This window comes from Drosophila erecta, unplaced genomic scaffold, assembly GCF_003286155.1.
Source record: "Drosophila erecta strain 14021-0224.00,06,07 unplaced genomic scaffold, DereRS2 tig00000283-arrow-arrow-pilon, whole genome shotgun sequence".
In the NCBI taxonomy this organism is placed as follows: Eukaryota; Metazoa; Arthropoda; class Insecta; order Diptera; family Drosophilidae; genus Drosophila; species Drosophila erecta.
Window position 1 is genome coordinate 117,713 of NW_020825217.1, and position 22,463 is coordinate 140,175.

Genomic DNA, 22,463 nt, shown 5'->3' on the forward strand with positions numbered 1-22,463 from the left:
CACTTCCACTTTTTCTCTTGTATATTGCTATTTGTACTGGGGTACATTTATTTAACAAGTTGGTTATTACAAGCAAGTGTCATTTGCTATATAATTTAGGTAAGTAACATAATAACAAAAAAAATTTCATCTGGGATACATATGTACAGTATTTACAAAACTGGTTAAAGATTGATTTGAAGGCTTGGGCTAAGATTAGGCCCAACCTCCAGCTGGCTGCCAACCGCCGCCACCGCCGCCTCCATGGCCGCCGCCACCTCCATGGCCTCCAGAGCTTAGCTTGATGATTTTTATGACTTTGGTTCCGCCACCTCCGCTACTTCCATGACCACCACCTCCGCCTGATGACCAACCGCCACCTCCTCCTCCTCCTGAAGACCAGCCTCCTCCTCCACCACCATGTCCTCCTCCACCGCCTCCGAGACTTATGATTTTGATGAGTTTAACATCGCTGCCGCTCCCGCCGCCTCCCCCTGAGGACCAGCCACCCCCGCCACCTCCAGAAGACCATCCACCTCCTCCCCCGCCGCCTCCTGAAGACCATCCACCTCCTCCTCCGCCGCCATTCTCGGTGATTACTTTTATAATTTGCACGTCTCCTCCGCCTCCATGACCACCACCTCCTGATGACCAACCGCCTCCACCTCCTCCAGAGGACCAGCCACCTCCTCCGCCGGGCTTAGGCTTAGCCGTCACACTGGCCGCTCCGATGAGCAAGAGACACACAAAGGCCTGAAAAGCATAAGACCTTATTAGAATCACTTAAAAAAAAAGGTAAGCACGGAAGCCAGCGCAATAATTTAGGATAATTCAGGATAATTTAGTAGTTGTCCTGGCGTACGACGAACCGTACTTTCATAGCTTGAAACACTCCGTTTGGGTTTACTAGTGGGTTAGGTGCAAATCCACAACTGACACGACCACAGATGGCAGCGAGAGTTTTTATACCAAACTTTAACCGGAAAAGCTTGGCTCTGCTAGACGGCAAAAGGAAAAACATTTTTAACGCTTAGTGTGTGGTTGGCAGATATTGGAGGTGCTGCCGAGGCACTGACAAGAATAAGTGGTAATCTAAAAAAAGTTTATATTGGAACGAGTTTTCAAAAGCTAATACATTTAAATTCTCGTATACGTTAGTCCCTTTTAAAATATTATAATATATATTTTAATAAATAATTTATATATAATATATATAAATATATATATATACAAAAATATATATTTATTTACAAAATTGTACAATAAAATGCACATATTTTTTTTTGTTATAGGCGAATGCGACCTACAAATGTACTAAATTCCTACAACATAAAAATTGTAGGTATTGATTTTTTTCTGTGTTATTGTTGCAATATGGGCCAAATGGTGCCGCATCATCGTCAGGGGGAGGATTCAACAATGGGCATTAGTTTTGAAATCCCAATGGATGGGGTGAAAAAAACAGCAGGCGAAAGCTGCAGACAACTCATAACTGCAACTCCATCCGATCGCTGCATCTGCAATAGTTTTGTAGTCAGCCAAAGATTTGTTTGTATTGTAAATGCACATCTCCCAACAGACAAGTTGATGGGGCACCTTTCCCATTGCATAATCCGCAACATTGCCGGTCACAATAGCAACTTCAGCCCAACTTGCAACTTGTGACGTTGTGCGATGCTATTATTTGATTTGCATCTGGTGGTATTGATGGTAATTTGGTCCAAAACTTTGACAACGTCCCTCAGAGGCAATCATGATGACTAGTCAATCAATTCGCAAAAGACCAACTACAATAAATAAACACAAAAACGCCAGGCTGGATTATGATGATGATTTCAGAACGGAAAAGGCCCTTTCATAAGCTTACTTGGTTTAGAAGTTGTTTTAGCAATACAATACCGATTTACTAGTTCAATTAATCAGTTTAGGTAAGAAGGTTGTACCTAGGATACCCTGTTTAGCATAAGTGCGCAATAAAATTTTGAAATTATCATGAAACAAAAAACTATTTTCAGTTGAAAACAAACAAGGCTTTATAATACAAATAAACCATTTGGAATACATTAACTACAATGATATATGAATATGTAACACAAAAATATTTTTTGTATAAAAAATACCCTTTCCAATAAATGTGCAGGTTAAAATCCAAATAAACACAGATTTGATAATATGGATTCATTAGGTGACTTAATTTCTTTGACTTGTAGATGAAAACATAATTTCCATAAAATGATTGTTATTATTATTTAAAACTATACATTTTTATGTACATACTGGAAATATGCATAGACTTTTAGTATTGCATTTTCTAAGTAGCATTGGCAGGCAGGCTGCAGTCACAGTTTCATGTCGGTCTCCACCAGCGCCGGCATCATCTGTAGTGTAGTGGATCAGCGGGTCAACGTCCCGTGGGATCAGTTTAAACTACAATGCGGCGCAGTGAAAACGTGTTTGTTGCCTCCATGAACTTATAATACTTTTGGCGTGTGTGTCCTCTCCTCCCCCCAGTGTAAATTTTGGGTTGAGACTGGGGGTTTAGTCAGCGAGACAAAAGCACTCAGTGAATTAAACAAGAGACGTGGGTAAACTTTCTGCGAATTCCGAATTGTTACGTCACTGCACTATATGCTATTATGGGCCGACAAAAGTAATCTCAAAATTTACATTCGCTTATTCTGGTCAAGGTTTGAAAAAGATTAATCGCATCTTTAACCCTTCAAATCAAAGTTGTATAATAAAAATGGTTGTCTATGTCGTACACTCTTTGGTTTATTTATTAATTATGAATAGTATTCATTATCGTTAGCTATTAGGTAATATATTTAAGTTTAAAGTGATGCTCTCTGGTTACATTGCATTACGTTCTTCCTCAGTTGTCCTAAGTTAATTGTATAATTTATAAACTCTTCCCTCTTTTTCTTCATTATATATTCATTGGTTAGTTATAGCGAATGTTGCACAAGTATATTTACCATATATATATAGTCCCACGTACAAGTAACGCTTATAATGTTTAAACCTTGGCATACGTTTGTTACAATTGTATAGCTAACATAATTTAGATTTAAATTATTTATAGAGCAAAAAAAAAAACGTCACAAAAAATAGTAGGAATAAGGGTTTTACCAGTAGTTAAAGATATTTATCTATGCAAAGTCTGAACTGCTTACGCGCTTTATACAGAGAAAGCACTCTTGACTAGACATACGATGACTAGATGGTTTATATTTTTGGGTAGACGGGACCATTGGGTTCCTATTGCTTCTGTCTCCGTTAGCAACACCTTTCAGGTACTTGGAAAACATTCTTTTGGTGGGGCAAAAGGAACCCTAAGTTATAGACGGGCAGTCAGTCAGGAGAGCCATGGCACGTCAATCGCTCAATCCAGGCGAGATTATGCCTTCTATGGGATCCAGCTATTGTTCCATAATAATCGTGTCTTCAGACTTCACGTTGCCGGAATTAATGGCCTCCATGGCCTTGCTTAGCAGAGTGGCGTCCTTTAAGCTGACCACCTGTACCAGCTGGGGCTCTTGGCCAGGACCTCCCTGAATCATCATCTGATGCATACCAGGCGACATGGTGATGGTCTCCAGCTGGTCGCCATTTTCCACCTTTCGGGATGTAAAAAAACAAGGGTTAGCATAGTTAGTAGAGAAACAAGTTTATAGTATTTCTTTACAGATCAAGGGGTCCTCGAAAAATCTTCAGTTTTTCTATCTGGTTAAAAGGAAAAGAAAATAAAGTATAAAATTTTAACATAAAATGTATAATAGCAAAATATACTTACATTATCTCAATAAAAAATCAGGACAAGCAAAAAGGGTTTAATCTGAGGCCAACAATAGTTAAAAATAAAAAAATGATTTGGAAGTTAAATTGTTGGCTTTATTTAGCATTTCAATTACACAATATACAAGCAAATATTTAAAAATAAAATTATAATAAAATCACAACAATCGCTTTTTTTTTTAAATTTGTGGCTTCTCCATTTTTTCCTTTTGCAATTGACTTGGCTTGATTAAAAATAAGATTTGGTCTAAAACAATTGAAATTGCGATTAATATGAAAATCAAACATGTAAACACAATAATTATGATAAAAGCAATATTAATTTCATTGAAACACAATAGCAATAATGGAAATATTAATAAATCAACATAAACTTAATTTTGCACCCACTTTCTGGAGAATATATTAAATATCCCTCCACATATATAGCACATTTATATCTCCCGACTAAAGGCAAACACCTCCTATGATAAACTCATTTTCCCGCCTTTGCGCATTTTTAATGCGAATTGACTCCATTTAAAGGATTACATGGTGGGTAAAAAAATGTGGTTTGGAGCTAAGAGTCACGGGGTTACAGGTACATCTAACTTTATGTTGGCTGATCCCTGTTTGCTTTCTTACTTACAGGCTAAATCTAACATAATTGTACAACTTACATTTTTAATATTTGGTTTGATTCGCACTCTTAGCAAGATTACATTCATAAATATATGTCCTCCACAATTTAACAACTAAACAAATGGCTAAAACTATAAAATATTACGTTTTGTAGCTCTGTAAACTAGGAACAACTTTAGTTTTTAATTTAGAATTGATATTTGGTTTAAATTTTCAACAAATTTTTTGGTTTTCTATTCTCGGCACTAAATTCAATTTATATATTAGTTATGGATTTCCTTTGGCTGTAACTATTTAGAGTTTTTTTTTGGCATTCACGATGTGCGCGTCTAAGTTTAAATGGCAAGTGCAGTTGGGCGTTTCTTATTTTTCTGTTTGTGGAAATCCGCAATTGACTAGATTCGAGATAATATGGATTATTAAATGAGAGACTCTACCCCGAATGCTCCAGCTTGATGGCTGGCAGTTGAAGTTGCACACTGGTTAAACTGGCGCTGTCCACACAACGGATGGAAGAGGAAGTACCGGAGGAGTAGGAATTTTCATTGGCATTTAGTTGGGACTTGTTTTTTGGTGAGGAATTGGGTCTCCCACGCTTCTGAGCCATTACTAGCTCTCCTCCCCCACTAACCGCAGTGGATCTCCTGGTGGATCTCTTGTTGATCACCTGGGGAATGCTAGGAGTGGCCAATACTATTGGCAGGGGCATGGGCATCTTTACGCTATTATTGTTATTTGCTAGGGTGCTATTATTGTTGTTGTTGTGCCCTAAACTGCTGGACGTGGTGGCTAGGTAGTAACGTTCCCCAGGAGTGACCTGATGCCCAATCACCCCGCCACTGCGACGGCCTAGGACTGACGATCCCGCCGAGATTAGCGAGTAGCACTGAACGCCGCCATTTGTCAAAGAGGATGACGCACTGGTGGCGGTACTGGTGGAGCGATTGACACTTGTATCTACCTGCATTGGCGCGAGGCACACTGTTCCATCACTGTTCGTCTGGATCTGCTGCACGTTGGCCATCACCGACTGGTACATAGAGACGGGAACTGAGATCACATTGCTCACCGAAACGGGATATCCTAAAAAAAAGTGCGTTTGGTAAATGCGTATTGAAATGATAAAGGTAACTTCAACGCAGAGTACATCGCGATAATAAATACCTTGGCCATCCTCCGTTGTAATATATATTTGCCCATCCTGAGTCTCGGTAAGATCTACGGTCATGTTCTCATGACCATTTACATCAGTGAGACTCTGAACTGTTTGGATGGTAGCGCCGCCTTCACCTTGGTGGAGCTTGAAAAAAGATTTGCCGGTAAGGACTCGAATGAGAATGTACAGATCAGTAAATGTACTTACCGTGGCGACCCCTTGAACCTGGGCAGTTGTACCATCCGGTAATGTGATAATAGGATTATTTGGGTCTACCTGGATTAGCGATACGGTGCCATCGGCATTCTGTGAGAGGACCGTTTGCGTGGTGTACTGTGTATAAAGAGTTAATTACAATAAGTAATAACATTTTAATAGTGTACATGACTAAGCCAAAACGAAGTAATTGAATTTAAGTATAAGTATAAAACTACTGAAATGCATATTTAGCAAGCAATACTGATAATTCTTAAAATAAAAATAAAAATGTTTTGTTTGTGTTTTTAGAGTGACAGAAGTCGTATTTACATGTGGGTGTGATTTTTCGGTTTGTGGCGGATGCAAATAATGATGAAAATAACCAATAACTCGATAACAATCAGCTGCAACAGAACACAAACAGACGAAACAAAAAATCAGGTCATATTAGATTGACTTAAATAAAATAAGAGGATCATCGGGACCAACAACATGAAGAATTAACGAAAAGTAATATCAATAAAAGCGAAATATTGAGCCAAACATCATTCAGGTAATGCAAGTTTCAAGAAAAGGGAGCAAGACTTGTAAGCTATGCACAAAAGTATCAATATATTATCAGCTATTATGTAGATACGTAGAAACCTTTTAAATTAATTAATAATTGGCTTGATTGAATCTGTATGCAATTTAAATAAGATTACTTTTTTTATAATCTGCATTACGTCAATTCACCTAATGCAGCCTAACCTCAGTGTCTAATCAAGGGAAAGAATGACAAAGTAGGAAACCAGTAAAGCATTACTGTAAGCCTTTTAAGCTCCCTTGCTATCCTAATGTGCATAGTCTGACAAATCCCGACCCTAGTCCCGGCTCGGTTGGGAAGCACAACAGCAATTTAAAGGGCATTTCATCCGGATTAGTACGAACATCAACATCGCTGAGCGTAATGGGCTCGATGCAGACTTGAGCATTGGCGATCTGCTGGGCAGTGACCGTCTGGTTAGCATTCGACTGGGAGTGAGCCTGGGACTGCGAGTGCGCGTGAGCCTGCGCCGCACTTACGGCAGCGGCTGTCGTCTGAACCGCTGTGGCGGTCGCCGTTCCACTGGCAGTGGTCAACTGGATTGTTTGCGGCTGTCCTCCGGCCACTGGCTGAATATGCACGGCGTTGGGTAAGTGCGTCTGGTGGTGCTGATGGTGCTGCTGATTCTGAGCTGGCGCCTGACAGATCTCAATCTTCGTGGAGGCGGGCAGCGTAGCCGTCGTGGTCACATGCTGGTTATTGGTACTCTGGATGATTGTCGGAGCAGGAGTGTTGCTTTGGGCCGTGTGGGTGGTGATCACTGTTCCAGCACTATTGATTTTCACAACGTTCACCTGCTGCGGTTGCTGTGATGATGATTCGATGTGGATCGGTTGATGGATTAGTAATACGATATATGCCGGTTGCGGATAAATAATGGGCGTGACTTATCACAAGGAAGTTCGTCGCATTCGAATATTGCAAATAATTTACGTGTAAAATATGGTAGCCTAAGGAACTATTTTAAAAAATATATAGAATATATAAATCCAAAAATTTGGAAACACTTTTAGATTAAATAAAAGTGCTTTTAATTTTTTTGCATTTAACCCAACACGGTTAATTCCAAGAAGATAAAAAAAAAAGCTGACACCATTACTTTAAATGGAACCTGTGCAATACTTACATTGCTGTTGCCCGTCGGTGGCGTCATTGTCGTCACCGTGTGGATGGTGGGAGGATTTGAAAGCTCCATGTCCTCGTCTTCGTCGCCCGATTGCGAAATCAAAGCGTTAACCTTGTCCTCGTCGTCGGCAAAGGTGGGCAGCAGATCCTCCCTTCCATGGTACTTGTAGCAGTTGATCACAATCTTGCGTAGAGCATGTGTCCAGCTGATCTGAATAGGGACACATACAGTTAATACGATTCAAATGAGATCGGGGGCGGCTGTTGGAACACCCACCCCACCCACCTTCTGCTTGTCGTCCTCGGAACGGGCATCCATCCTCACATTGGCCCAGGGTAGCTCCTTTGGCCACCAGGGCGGTCTGGTAGACTCTCTGCCCCACCCTGGCTTCCCCCGTCCTGTGGAATACTTGAGCATCAGCGGTATAAAGGCTCTCAGCTGCGCTTGGGTCATCTTTTCTACGGGAGTGGGTATACCATCGATAACCAAGCCAGGCAGTTCGAAGAGCGATGGATCATCTTGGGGCGGAGGTGGAGCTTGCTGGGCCAGTGCATTGTCCAGCTCATCCATTACAATGTTTTTTAGGTTGCGCAGCACATCTTCCAGGGGTTTGGCTCCAAAAACCTTATAACTAGTATTGGGTTTACCCGGTGTGGCCACCAAAACTACCGCTTGTTTGCCCACTCTGCCCGTAAACTCATAGATAATCCCTCTCAGCTTGCGCAGCAAGCGATTCTGTTGCCGTTTTCTAACTGAGGGATTTGTTTCGAAGCAATGGGGTCTCTTTCGCTTTTTAGAACTCGCTATTGCCGCCGCTGCTGCCACGCCTACTGGTCCTGCGGCCGCTAGTTGGTGGGTCACATCATCATTCACTGGCATGGAACCCAGATCTCCTTCGTATAAGCTGCCATCGCTGCTGATTAGATCCTCGTCGTCGTCATCGGAACCCAAGCTCTGAATATCCTCATCCAGCATTTCGATCTTGTAGGTGGTTCCGTTGCTCTGGGAACTGTTGCCGGCACTTTGCAGCTGGCCTCCACCCCCTCCAGTCGCTGTTATTGTAGTCACGTTGAGACCGCTTCCTAAGGTGCTGCTTCCGGCAGAAGTTCCTCCTGATCCACCGTTAGCCCCATTCGAGGAGTGGGTGCCCGAGGAGGTGGTGGTGACAACCACATTTCCAGTCGAACTCCTTTGGCTGCCCGCCGGCGCGACGACCAGCCGATAGCTTGTGGTGGCCAGTTTGGCGGTGGGGATTCCCTTTTGAACCTTCCTGCTTGCGATCCTCTACTCGCCTCAAACCTTATTCACTGGGTTGAGGAAGGACTTACTCGCATGCACAGTGTGATAAAAACTGTTTGGAAAAAGAAAGACGGGAAAGCCTTAAATAAGTTGTAAGGTACATATTTGATTTGGTGAATTATGCAATGCATATAGCGTGAAGCACGGTGGGGTCAAGATCTAAAATTACTCAGTATGCCCCTATTTTCAAAACCAAATCCACAGTTTTACTTGAATTTTCCAATATTGTGTTTAATTTTTCTATTACTCAATATTAAAAAAATAAAAGCTGTTTATACCCATTACTCGTAGAGTAAGATGTAAATGTAAATGTTCAAAGGGGATATCGTTGTTTGTTTAATAGTAGAAGGCAACGGACCTACAAATGACAATAATAGGACAACAAACGCAGCGGCAACAATATACATACATATGTATCTACAAGGTACATAGGAACAACTGTTTGAAACTCTAGCGATCCACAGTAGCAGATTATTGCCGTCAACATCGAGTGGTTTTTTTGTAAATCCAAATACTTCGGATCGTATTGGTTTTGTTTGAAAGTTGAGAAACGGAGAGAACCTGGGTACGTGTGCCATATACAAATAAATATGGATTATAGATATATAGATTAAGCATAAGCAATCTGAAAAAACGAGAACGAATCAGAATTGGACACTTATATATTCTTGTATAGCTTTTTCATTTCTTATTTCTGCCTTGGTATTCTGAAACTGTATTTCCTTCATTGTATGTATTTTCTATTTAATTGAAGCACATTTTAAATACACATTAGAACTCGATATGCAACATGATTTTTCGAATATCCCCAGTTGTCAAATATCACATTTTTATTCATAATAACATATGCTAAGAAATGCATTCAAAAATTTAAACAAAATTACCAAACATTAATCTCGCTCTTTAATTAGTTGGCCCTCCCCTTTTTTACGTGTATTCCCCACTGCGCAGAATCCCCAAGCTTCTGTTCCCGCTCAGTCTTGTAATCTAGATCTTCTTTCTCCTCGAGTAAATTGCTCTCGTTCGCTTTCTTGGGAACCGTTGCACGTGCGCACTGATATAGAGCTTGAAATTTGGTTTGTGTTTTGCGTTGAACTAGCACTAACCTTAAAAAAAATTCCGTTTATTAATTTGCTTGCCTCAGGTATTTAAGTTTGACGTGTTGTTGAGGGCAATGCAACTGGGGATTTGTTTTGGTCGACTTGGCAACTATCTTCTTTTGGTGGTTCCTGTTGGTTTATTTTCTGTTTAATTTTGGTTATATTTATTTCGTCAGTCAATTCATAACTTTTGGCACACACTTTTTGTAGCACAGAAAATAAAATGAGTAATTTTTTGGAACGAGATAAGGGCCGCGAACGAACCGCACGACACCGCTTTTAGTCGCTCTCTGTGCTCAAGTTCTATTTGCGTTTGCTCAGAAACTCAAAATCCAACGACGGCAACGCGACCGACGGCAGAAAGAGAGGGTGCTAGCTGATAGCAAGAGAAGGCAATATCAGGCCGAAAAGAGAAAGAACGACAAACCACCCCATGGAGTGATTCCGACGTCGACGCAGTGAAAAATCAATACTGCGCCCATGCGTCGACATCGCTGTTGAGAAATGGATATATAGACTTCTCGCCGTCTTTCTCTGTCCAGGGGTTTTATTATAAAGACCCCCGTATCCTATATGTTATAAATGCTATAACTTGAATGTCCTAATAACTTCGGTTAAGCGCGCACTATCATGTCTGCATTAAAGCTAACTTAGTTTATACGAGAAGAGCTCAGGTATATGAGTATTCAACACCCCCAATAGGAAAGCAAGAGCAGAGATTTGGGCTCTGAAAAAAAGCAACCCCGTAATTCCCACAGCTTTCACTGCAATAAATACACACGCAAACTCGCCGAGCTCGAGGTGCAACTCATGAAAACACTGCCTTATGCGAGTTATTATTTATTTTCCTTGGATCCTTTTTAAACTACCACGCATGCACTACTCGCACTACCCAACCACCCCCTAAAGGTAGGATATGAAACACCACCATTCCCACGTCCTTATAGGGGATGTGAGCCCGATTCACTTGCGCGTGCCAAACATACGGCGAGAAAAGAGGTCCTGCAAAAGTGAACAAACTTCTCAACCTGGATTGTACTGAAAAAATAGGCAGAAGGGAAGAGTACAGAGAGTATGTGTTCACCCCCCAAAACACACACGTACATACCTTACTGGATGCTGAACAAGCTGGGTGATTACATTTGCGTGAAGGAACTTAAAGTTTTTAGTTTAAATTAAACAAATTTTAATTTAAACAATCGAACAACTTTATCACAAACCAGATATAAAAGCACGCGGAAAGTCACAGGCCAATTCATGAAAAAGAATCCTAGTTTCGTCGTTTCTGATCAGAAAGCGTATATAAACACCTATTTGACAACATATAATTTCGGTTTTAATTTGATCAAAATCCGAAGACTATATCATGTAGTCGGAAAATTAATTGCAACTGTGTCTTGTTCGGTATACACCAGTTTTTTGGAACAAAAATTATATACACCAAGTGTATGTCGGCCTTGGCTTTCGTGGTTTGTTGTATTCCTAATGCGATTTTTGGTATTTGTTGAAACATCTATGAACTTCTTGTCCATTTTTTTTAGCCCCAACCAACACCGATAAACCGCTACACATTTTTTGATTATTTTCTATAAATGGATTTCTCTTTCTTTGACTAAAACATTTTCCAACTGCGCCAGCGCACACACACTCACCAAAACAATCGCAATAACTACCAAATTACATATAAGACAATTTTTGAATGAGATTTCTGAGTTATCCCCCAAACAGGTAATTAAAAATTTGTTTTGTTCTGCAAAGAATTGACCCCACCGTGTTTTTTTTTCTTCCACTCTCCCACAATGGAATTTTCTGGGTATTGTTCTAAGTTTCTCTCTCTCTCTCTCGTTTTCCCCACACACTCCTTTCTATACTTGACAGTACAGCTCTACAGAAAAAATTGATAACAGCGAAAAAGTGAACGGCAGACGAGAAAGAATAAGTTACGCATGCGGAGACTGTTTTTCGCGGTAGTGGCGTCGGCGCAAAGACCTCCACCGTTCATAGCAATGCACTGACAAAAATACATAAGGAAATAATAAGGAAAATAAGGAATAAGGAAAATACAAACAAAAATTTAATCTTCATGTTGTGTTTAAATGAGTGTATTTGTTTGACTTATGGGAAATTCTGGGCTATCTAAAATTGATCTTGAGTTGGATTTATTTTTTTACACATGTAATTAAACAAATTATTCCTTTAATTTATCTTTAACAAATTGTAAGCTCTAACAATTGTAATCTGTGAATGTAGGGTGGCCCTTGCCCTGTTCCAATTGGAACTGTACTTTTATAGTCCACCCCAATAAAACCTATCACAGTGGCGTCCTTCACCATTGGAACTGAAAAAAAACCCAATGAAGGTTGCTGCGAGCTAGCCATCTCGCTCTGTTTATTCATGTGTGTATCTAAAAATTTTTCGTCTCTAGGGGGTGGTTTGGGTGGTTTTCGCAACCCCAAAAGCGTCAGAATCACACAGACACAGATGCATTAGCACACATACCTTCCAATACAAATTGGAAATGCGTGTGCTGTCGTGCTCACAATTGGAATTGATACCTGCTTCGCATATCCATTTTACAACCCTTACCACCTATGTTGTTCACCTTCTCCTTGTTATCGGAGTTCCCGTTTTTGTTTTAACTTTTAGCTGAGGCGCATGTTTAAGTTACGGACACTCGCAGTTGGATTTTCATTTACGGCGCCGATGTAACGGTAACACAAAACAAATACACCAGCACGCACACATATATGATTACCTAATACATACATACAAAATCTAGCAAGAACCGTTAGCTCAGGGCTCGGAAACTTGCGCACTCACTTATACCACTAGAACACTCTCTATATACGCATATAAACCGTGTAGACTGTCGCAGTGGAAAATCGGAAAATTTGTCGACCCCTTCCACTACTTTACACCCACGTACGCACCTGTGTATTTTTGTTGTTTTTCCAGCTCCTTTATGATAACACACATATACACTCACAAAGAAAAAAAAGGCGCACGCACACGAACGCGCCGCCGCTATTGTGCATTGGTGTGTTTGCCCCTGCGCCGAAAATTTTGTGTGGCGTTTATTTATTATCACACTGCACATGCGAATATTCCGTGCATTTTACATTTGCGCACTGCCGTTTCTAGGTTGTAGCTCCAAAATTTCCCGCTCGCAAAGTTCCGCCGTTTTCCCTTACGCTGGATTTCCGTTAGCTTAATTCCCAGCCGCCTGTCCCAGCACTTTTTCCCCAAGTTTCGACGCAATTTTGCGATTTAATTTACCCGAGGAATGGTATTTAGTACATGACAAACTATCGATATACAGCACGCGTTATTTTTTGAGCTGTCGATAATGTACATGCGATACATATCGCAGTTGAAGGAAAGCGGTCACACTAAAAGCCATAGCAAAAACAAGAATTTGGCGGGCCTACTAATTGTGCTATATAAGTTAAAATTCAATTAATAGATTTTTGTCCCCCACCACCAGCGGCGGTCATATTAATCAAACAATTGCTTATAACTTTTTGTGTTTTTAGCACGTATATTGTCATTTATAAGCATAAGATAATCCTATTTACTCTTTTACAAAATATTTAAGCTTTCTGGCGTCGAATAGATTTTAGCGCAATCCGCGAAAAGCTGTCGCGCTTACATATTTAAAAATGGTTAGTTTTATATATTTTGTTATTTTCAAGACTTTTTAAACGTCTCCCTTGCACTTCTACCATCTACGTAACGGGTATCTGATAGTCGATGAGCGTTCCCCCATAATTAAATTACTATTTTTATGTTCATATTATGAATGGTAATAAAAATGCTATACAAAATTCTATCCATGCATTAATAAAATTAATTAGTAATATTGTTGTTAGGAAACATATTTAAATGTATCTAATTGAAAAAAATTTGTCTATACTTTATAGTTTTATACTGTTGTTCTTTGAAGTTAAACAAGATGCTTAGAATTCTGACTAGTTAAATATTCAAATCAAGGCATATAAATAATAATGGAAATATTTGATAACTTTCAGGATAACCCAAAATAATTAATACCGATTTGATAGGCAGTAGTTCTTTAATTCCAAACAATCAAAAATATATAATTTTGCAGTCGAACTACAATTACACGTAAGCCCTTCACAAGGCAGCTAGCAATATTTAAAAAGAGGTAAGCTAGGCACGCCAAATGAAAAACTGACATACAATCAACTTCACATTTCACACGCGGGAATTATTTATTTAACTTAAAAAAAATAGTTTAAGGATATGGAATCCTGAAGGACCGCTTAACTGGAACGACCGAAGACGACTAACTGCATGCCACCAATATGGTTGGGTTTTTATGTCCGTCGACGGCACCCACACTAAAAAATTCATTATTAGGATGTATATAGTGATAAAAGGAATTGTTTTTTTAACACAGATTGCCCGTATGTAAAACCAAAGAATTCCTATTATATACAAAGAAACCACAAGTTGCTTATCGCTGACAAGTGAGGCTGGTGGCGGTGAGCTTGTTCAGGCTTGGGATTTATCAGAGACTTGGCTCTACTTATTCCTTATCGGCGACTCTTCCGGAATTATACACGAACTGGCCTTATCGGTTCTGCAAAATCACAACTGGCAGTGATCTTGAATTCCATATTTAATTCAACTTGGCAACTTAAAACTGAATTGGGTCAACGCGGTCGAGGCATTGACTATTTCCGTTTACTTCACGATTGGCAATAATATAGTTCTCAATCATTATGACACATTGACAACAGGAAATTAGTAAAAAGGATTTCGCAGCCAAATAAATAGTAATTACTTTACCACTAATATATAATAAATATTTACGAAGACATCATTCAGTACACTTATAACTAAAATACATTTTTCTTGGAATTCATTTCCACACCATTATGTTCAAGGTCCTTGGATGCTAACAGCCCCCACCGAGACGCTTCCTAACTGCTTTTCAACGAAGGTCACGCGTTGTATATACTGTGGGACAGTGGACAACCAGATTAAGCTTCCTAACTGAAGTGCCAAGGTTTGGTCGTTTTTACAATACGCTGTGAGCGAGTAGGATTATCCGAATTATCCGAAATGCCGGCCGGTAGGCAGAATTGCTTGTGCCTTTGATTTGTTGTGACTGCTGAGACTCCCGTGTTCCACTGACAGTCAACTGTCGGCGACGTTTGCCGTCAATTAAACCTCCAACCTGTCATCCACAAAACCCACTGACCCACCAGCCGTTGATCCACCACCTACACACCCACCGCAAGGAGGAAAAGCTCAAGTTAAATGGAGAAAAACTACACTTATAGTACTGGTAGTACGGTAGTACTACGGCTCACACGGACAAACTCGTGCTATAATGCCTACTGTTGGCTGCTCATATGTCGACTACGCAACGTGGACCCGAGTGCGCCTGCGTCTGTTTTGATATAAAAAAACATTGTCTTCTTCGCGTTTTACAGCTAGAATGGAGGGATTGGGCTCCATGCGTTTATGGTCAAAATCGCGAGTTGAAATAAATTTTAGAATTATAAACGCTTGAGGCGCACAGACAGAATATACAAGCTTAAACAAATGTATGCAAAGTTGTATACGAATTTTATATAACAAATTGTACATATAGAATGCCAGCGTTGCAAGTTTTGGATGATAAGGCCACATTTCTTAAAGTTTTGTCATAAAATGTGACTTGTGAATCACTTGAATTACAAATTTCGTGTTAAATGAAATTGAATTACGAATTTAACTTATTTAATATATGTATGTAATTAGCTGTATATTTTGGGTGCATGAATAATACTTATTTTAGAATTCTTTTGAAACTTTATGTACTTCAATAAATAATTATTAAGATTCATTTGTGTTTTTGCAGTTCTGTATAACGTTTTTTAATATACATATCTTAAATAAAAGAGCTTACCTTACTTTAACATCTCATCGCATTATTCACTGGGAAAAAATCAAGTTTTCTTAGATTTCAATCAAAACTATACATTTAAAAATCATGTACAAAATATAATTCAATTCCATTATTCCCGGTCCCTTTTATTTATTTTTTTTGCATATTTTACACTTTTTTTAGTTTGCCTTTGAATTAAAATTCCATTGTAGGCTCTATCGATTATTTGCCGAATTGCCACAACATGCCTCCCCCCCATCCACCGATAGATCCTTCGTCCTTAAAATGTACAGGGTATAGGCCAAGTACAGTAAACATTCCAAGGTCGAGAATTCGGTATTGTAGCAGTTGCGAAAGAAGCTTTAAGCTCACGATGTATCAAACTTTCGTTGGGTGAGTAACACTATGGGAACTTATAAGCACAAAAACTCTTCGCCCTTGCATTTATTTCCGGTTCTTGTTTTTTTTTGCAATTATCAGTTACATTTATAATTATACACCATGTATATATATGTATGTATATACTATATGCATTTATCCGTATGTAAATATTTCCGTATGTAAATATTGATAATAATTTATATTTATTTGTGAGATATTTAAATGGAGAGGTTGTGGACCAGGAACCAAAAAAATTCGAATTTAAAACATATTTAGGGAGCGCGGTATATGCGCTTATGGATTATGTATAAATGGGACAGTTGAGAATATGAATTTAGAATAGGATTTAATTTAATTTATTACTTAAGAATGAAGTAAAAATAATTTTTTTGTAAATTAATATTGCGTTGCTAAGTTAAATCAATATTAATGCTCACAGTCATACCCGTATTGTTTGGTATCATTCTGACAGCTCTACTCACTTAAATACTATTTATTTTACCAATTAAATGATATTTTTTGGAAGCCTCGAAATCGAATTTTACTTTAACAATGAAACTATTGGAGCTAAACATACGGACAGTACAAGAAATACAATTGGAATTAAACATTTCATTCGCAGAAATTGTAGGGACTTTGGGCAGCTAAAGAGCGGTATTGTATTATAGATTAAACAACCACTGCGATACATAGATTTACATATACTCAGATTTATGTATGTTAAGTTGATATTTTTTAATTCGCTCTATATAAATAATGAAACAAATTTTCGAAGTTTTCATTTCTTAGTAACACCTCTATATTCGTATAAGACTTGCTTTGGTACTTTCTCAAAATTTCAGTACTTCTCGTACTTGCATAACGATTTGGTATATAAGCATTTAAAAATATGTATTGTATAAATATAACACTCTGTTTAGATTTTTGTTTTTCTGTGGTTAGAATTCGGGTATATGTATGTATGCATGTTTATATTTTATAGTTGGAAAACCAAATTACGTTGAATGTATTAGTTGCTCTTCACTAAGGACTGTTTTTCGTTCTAAATCTCAAAAGTAACCCTATTAAACGACTATTATATATTATACCATAACATAATATATATATTTTTATTGATCTATACACGTATTCATTATTTGCAATTGCTTTTGTCCTTGTCATATTCTTTGGTGTTTCCATTTCGTTTTCAATCTTAACCATTTGTTTCAATCTTTTTAGCTGGCTTTGACCAATATTAATAGCTAGCCGTAGAGTAGGAAAAGTGGGAAATAAAAGCCAAATATACACTCATTACGTTTCTACAGATAGGTCATAGGTTTCTCTTGACAATTAAAGCTACTTTTTAACTACGCATTTGCTTTTGGTTTCTGTTTTAGCTTCGACATTCGTCTGTCAACACTGACTTCTGACACATTGGTAAACGGGTCAATTGACGCCTAAGGAAAATGCGGTCTTATGTGCCTATTTTCTACCAAAATGTATTCCGTATTACTCAGAAAGTATTAAGATAGGACGAAAATAAAACCTAAAATTGTATTAATTTAATAATATGTAGTATTAACTTAATGCGCAATTGTATAAAATGTACCTTATATTGACCATTATATAGGCCATTACATCATGTTTAGAAATTTTATAACCTTGTGAATTATGCTTTTTAGTATTTAATTGCACTATGAATTTGTGTTTATTCGACACTCATTTAGTATAAAATTATTACTATCGTAGTTCTTTTTAACAATCTTATTATAATTTGTTATAGTTTTGTTCGTATTATACCACTGTGTTACAAAATTAGACCATCATTACATTACATCGGCGGGATCCAACAAATTTGGTTAGTTAAGATGCACAAATTCCGAATCTAGTTCCGGAAGTAGTTGTAATCTTGTTTTGGCATCATTGCATCCTCTTCATTTACGTGACCATATATGGAATTTGTTCATCACAATCATCTAAATTTGTTGTGTTCCATTAATGTAATTTTTTCTTGTTACACTGCACTATGGGGAATTTAACAATTTTTTTGAGACATATTCTGGATAGAGGAATAAGCACTACACAACATAAACAAGATATGATGTAATAGTCGAGTTTACTTAGTTACTCCGATAGTGGGAGTACAAGGTAGAAATTAAAAAATTCGTTTGGCATATCGATAGAAGTTGGCATATAAATAATAAAAAAAAAGAAAATACAAAAATGTGGGAGACAGGTTTGGGGAGGTTTGTGGGCGTTAGAGTGGGTATGGGAATCTTCTTAAAGAATGCGCTGCGTCTACGTCTAAAATCTGCATTTCTAATTTTAACTTTTTAGCATTTATAGTTCCCGAGATCACAGCGTTCACACGGACAGACGAACATGATCAGATCGAGTCGGATAGGGTCGGAAACGCTTACTTGTACCTCCTAAATGCTTTTCAACGAACCTAATATAGCCTTTTTCTCTACGAATGACAGATATAAAAACACCCAACAAATGTTTACATTTTATAAAACTCTATTTAAAATAAATCACTCTTTCCAAAAGCGATATAGTTACAGCACTTGTCTAAGTAACAAATAGTTATATACAGGCTATAAATAAGCAACGTATAATAATTATTCCATTCAAATTTAATGGAGTTAAGTCTTCTCTTTTAAGAATTTTTAATTTTACCCCAGAGTTAAGCAAAATGTAAACACTTCGTGGGCGTGTTTAACAGATGTTTTTTCACCTTTCGACTGTTAATTTAACAAAACATGAAAGATGGCGACACTGAAAATTTGTGGAATGCACATCTATGCAAAACATCTTCATAGTGGACAGTGTAATCTATTCACAGATAATGAATAAATTATTTTATATATTCCTGTAACATCAGATGAGACAACTACACATACAAGCTAAGTACTGAGACTTAAATAAAAATTGATTCTTGGGTTATTGTATATTTTTATCCGAGTGAGTTGTATATCTTTTCAACGATTTAATTTTTGGTCACACACACAGGTATTCTAAAAGCTGAGTTTAAGAAACCAGAGGCTTGCGATATAGGTACTTAAGTTATTGGAGCAATAACAGTAAGATAGAGGTACATTGGAGTAGAGATTACTCTACAAAATTGCAGATTTAATTTGTTTGTTAGATTAATAAAATCATAAATCCTAGGGAGACAACTTTCAAAATTTACCCCTTAGTTATATTACCCTGATTTTTGTACACTTTCAAAATACTTAAAAGGATGTCGAAATACTTTTGTATCCATGAAATGATAAATACATTAAAATATACTTTCAGATATCAGGCAATTTTGGGACTTTGAGGATCTCCAATCTATTATTGAAAATTTAAAACGTTTTAATATCCCTCGCGAACAAAACAAATCAGTTTAATTCGACGACAAGAAGTGTTTTAAGGAAAACTCAAAACTTTTAGCTCACCCAGAATGTTAAAAAGACCCTTAAAAGACTCCCATGTGAATAGAACCTACGTCTTCTGTTCACCTTAGTTCTGTGTTTAGTTTTAGAAAAAAAGCCCCATGTTGTTCTTCATTATTGAAAAAGTGTTGAAAACCGTTATATATGAGACCTCTTTTAGTTTGGCGACTACTCTTCAGCTGCTGTGTTGGCACTTTCTAGTAGAAGGATTTCGCCTCTTTAGGAAATGATGCACGAGTTGCGTTTGGCGCCCAAACTCCGCTCCTGGATTCTTTGGAGGTGCTGCAGCTGGGCTGGTGTAGGAGCATGGGATCCAGATCCCCCGGAAGATGACGCAGCTGCTGCTGCCGAAGAGGTAGACGCGGAGGTGCCGCCTCCGGAATTGTGGTGTTGGGTGTTGTGCTGCGTGTGGTGCTGAGTGTGGTGCTGGTGGTGGTGTGACGGAGTACCCGGTCCATTGTTACCAATCTGCTGGGGCAACGACTGACGACGACGACGAAGGGCCGGACTCAGATTGTAAGTTATTTTTGCCTGGGCCAGCAGTTCCTTGAACACCTAGTATTGAAGTCACTATATAGTTACTAGGTTGGGTTGACTAATGATTGCACTCACCTGGGTGATGTTTTCATTACTGGAAGCCGAGGCCTCTACAAACCCATTCTCCCAGTCCACAGTAACTACCGATTCAGTAGTGGCGTACTCAACCTATGAAAAGGGAAAAAGCAATTTGTGTGTCCGAAATTTTAGTGATTTGTGATTTTTCCTTAACTGCTAAAAACTAGTTTCAATTCGTTCAAGCTGTCTGGACAGTTTACTACTATTTTAAAGTGTTACAACAAATTTAGGAAGCTATTTCCGCCGGTAGTGGTAGATGGCAGATAAATGATTTTTAGCGAAAATAAAAACATACCCTTCTACCCCACGGTATAAGAAGCTCTTTGTATCTAACGTATAATTTTCAGCAGTGGAGCCTCACTTGATGGCATTTCATTTTGTGTGACATTCGTGCATAATTTGGACTTTATTCCACGAGACCGTCCCTGTTGTGTATCCTCCTACAAGCCAAGCCAGGGCGTTTTTAGTTTCTACGCAAGCCGTGTCATCCACTTTGACATTTTAAATGTTACATTTTTTCGGTGGCTGTGACATCCGAAACAGCTGGGAAAAGTGTGTGCTGATTTTAAATACACTGCCGATAATTTCTATATTTTTGCCGCATTAAGCAAAAGGTTGAACTGATTTTATTTTGAAAGACTTTACATTATCCTCGAGTTTTTTTGGAAAAAAATACAACATTTATGAGATGAAGGGGCGTGACAAATCGGTGCAATTAAATAACTATCAGTAGAAAATGCAAGAGAATGACCTTTGTTTGAACTTTCGGTATGGGACTAAAAACCGTCCTCGGTGTAAAGAAAAGTAAGGAAATAATGCCAAAAGGTAAAACGCACCTCTCGCTCGGTTTCTCCATCTGCTAAGAGGTCGATCTTGTTTCCAACAACCACAATTGGAACCGCGGTAGTGGCCTTAGTCTCGTGGATCTGATCGCGAATTGTGCGCACCTCCTCGAAAGTGGTGGCATCGGTGACATCGTAGACCAGGATAAAAGCATCCGCCGAGGATATAGAAAGAGCGCGCATCGCCGGAAACTGAAGAAAAGGACAATATAAACGTTGATTTTACTTAGATTTGTAGTATATTTCATTTCAATTTTACAATCATTTCCTTTCATTCCCCTGTGTGTCTCCGGTCTAATTAGAGGTCGTTGGTGGCCCCGTAGTCCTTGATCTCTGGCATCTGCCCCCTGATGCACGTTCACAATTGTAACAGAATGCCCAACCGAAAACTGAGTTCCCATGTGTATAATTAATGAATTGTGTTTCAATCCTTTCAAAGCCCCAGGACTCAGCACTGAGCAAAGAATTGTGTTAGAATTGCATATGTGTACGATTTAACATAAGATATTTTAATATTCACGTTTTTTATAAAATAATAACACCGAATGATTGCAAATCTTGTAAATCCAACTTTATCATATTTCCTTACATGGGCTAAACTTGGCATTTACTTAAATAATAAAATATGACACAAATGAAGGAATAAAGGGCAGTAAATTGAGTGAGATGGTGCTAAAAGGTGCGGGAAAATGCAAGAAAGCTGCTGTGGCAGTTCATTGGGATCGTCTTAATCTCCATTTTTGTTGGTCTGACTGGCGTCTGAAACCTAACCCGTAGCATTTTTGGCAGAGGGTAAACATCTGCACGGGAAAATTCGAATGAATGGCATTTTGTGCCTGGCCAAAAAAGAAAACGAGATAAGTCCTATCCATGCACCTGACCTTCAGACTGAACCCCAAATTAAAACCTCAGGAAAAAAGTTTTCTATTGCGAAAGCAATCTTGTTTTTTTACTTGCATATTTGCATCATTCTTTTTCACCTTCATTTCGCTGAGTAACGTGTATCTAACAGACGCGGTGCTCGACTATAATGTTTCGCATAGACAGTCACTGTTCAGTTAGCTTTGTTCGGTTTGCAGTCTGCCCGATTGACTCAATTTGCAACACATATCCAGCATTTGGCCAGCATTCATGAGTTAGGTATGTATACTATGTAGAAAGGTGTACTACAGCCTCTAGTCGTAAACGACCACCCTCTGATGTTCGATTACACGAACAAGAGCAATTCAACTCGCGCGGCGGAAGTGGCATCGAAATTGAATCGTAAGGTTGTAATTTCCGTGCAGCCTGTTGAACGTGGATAATAATGATGAAGATGGAAGGGAGTTTCTGTGAAAGCAGCCGATTTGTAATGATGAATCGGATTCGCACATGAGAATCCAGATCAAATGATCAACTATCGCTCTGTGATATTATTAAAACGAAACTAAATCAAAGCTCCTGCGGT

At 38.6% G+C, this 22,463-nt stretch overlaps 3 protein-coding genes across 3 annotated transcripts in view; all 3 read right to left on the minus strand.

The window, feature by feature from the left end:
* Positions 1-927, minus strand: LOC6555542 (glycine-rich protein DOT1). The gene is made up of 2 exons (XM_026983091.1): positions 854-927; positions 1-732 (listed from the first exon to the last, which is right to left on the minus strand). Exons 1-2 carry the CDS (start codon positions 857-859, stop codon positions 196-198), a joined length of 543 nt encoding a protein of 180 aa, XP_026838892.1. The 5' UTR covers positions 860-927; the 3' UTR covers positions 1-195.
* Positions 928-3,850: 2,923 nt separating this feature from the next.
* LOC6555800 (DNA-binding protein Ewg) lies at positions 3,851-8,741 on the minus strand. The gene is made up of 6 exons (XM_001982342.3): positions 7,747-8,741; positions 7,462-7,671; positions 6,680-7,141; positions 5,759-5,884; positions 5,560-5,695; positions 3,851-5,478 (listed from the first exon to the last, which is right to left on the minus strand). The coding sequence occupies exons 1-6, from the start codon at positions 8,434-8,436 to the stop codon at positions 4,829-4,831; spliced, it is 2,274 nt and encodes a 757-aa protein (XP_001982378.2). The 5' UTR covers positions 8,437-8,741; the 3' UTR covers positions 3,851-4,828.
* A 10,523-nt stretch (positions 8,742-19,264) lies between these two features.
* LOC6555805 (ras-related protein Rap-2b) overlaps positions 19,265-22,463 on the minus strand; it is a 211,311-nt gene continuing 208,112 nt past the window's right edge. Inside the window, exons 5-7 of the mRNA XM_001982343.3 lie at positions 21,011-21,208; positions 20,172-20,264; positions 19,265-20,114 (exon numbers count right to left, since the gene is read on the minus strand). Of these exons, the coding sequence (XP_001982379.1) occupies positions 19,779-20,114; positions 20,172-20,264; positions 21,011-21,208 (627 nt within the window). The 3' untranslated portion in view covers positions 19,265-19,778. The remainder of the gene's footprint in view (positions 20,115-20,171; positions 20,265-21,010; positions 21,209-22,463) is intronic.

Bases quoted from the DNA above. Each gene is read 5' to 3' on its own strand.
- LOC6555800 (XM_001982342.3), bottom strand. From the start codon at position 8,436: ATGCTGGATGAGGATATTCAGAGCTTGGGTTCCGATGACGACGACGAG. The intron at 7,142-7,461 runs GTAAGTATTGCA...TCATCATCACAG, and splicing joins CACCGACGGGCAACAGCAAT to CAACCGCAGCAGGTGAACGT. The intron at 5,885-6,679 runs GTTCGTACTAAT...CTTTATACACAG, and splicing joins TTACGCTCAGCGATGTTGAT to TACACCACGCAAACGGTCCT.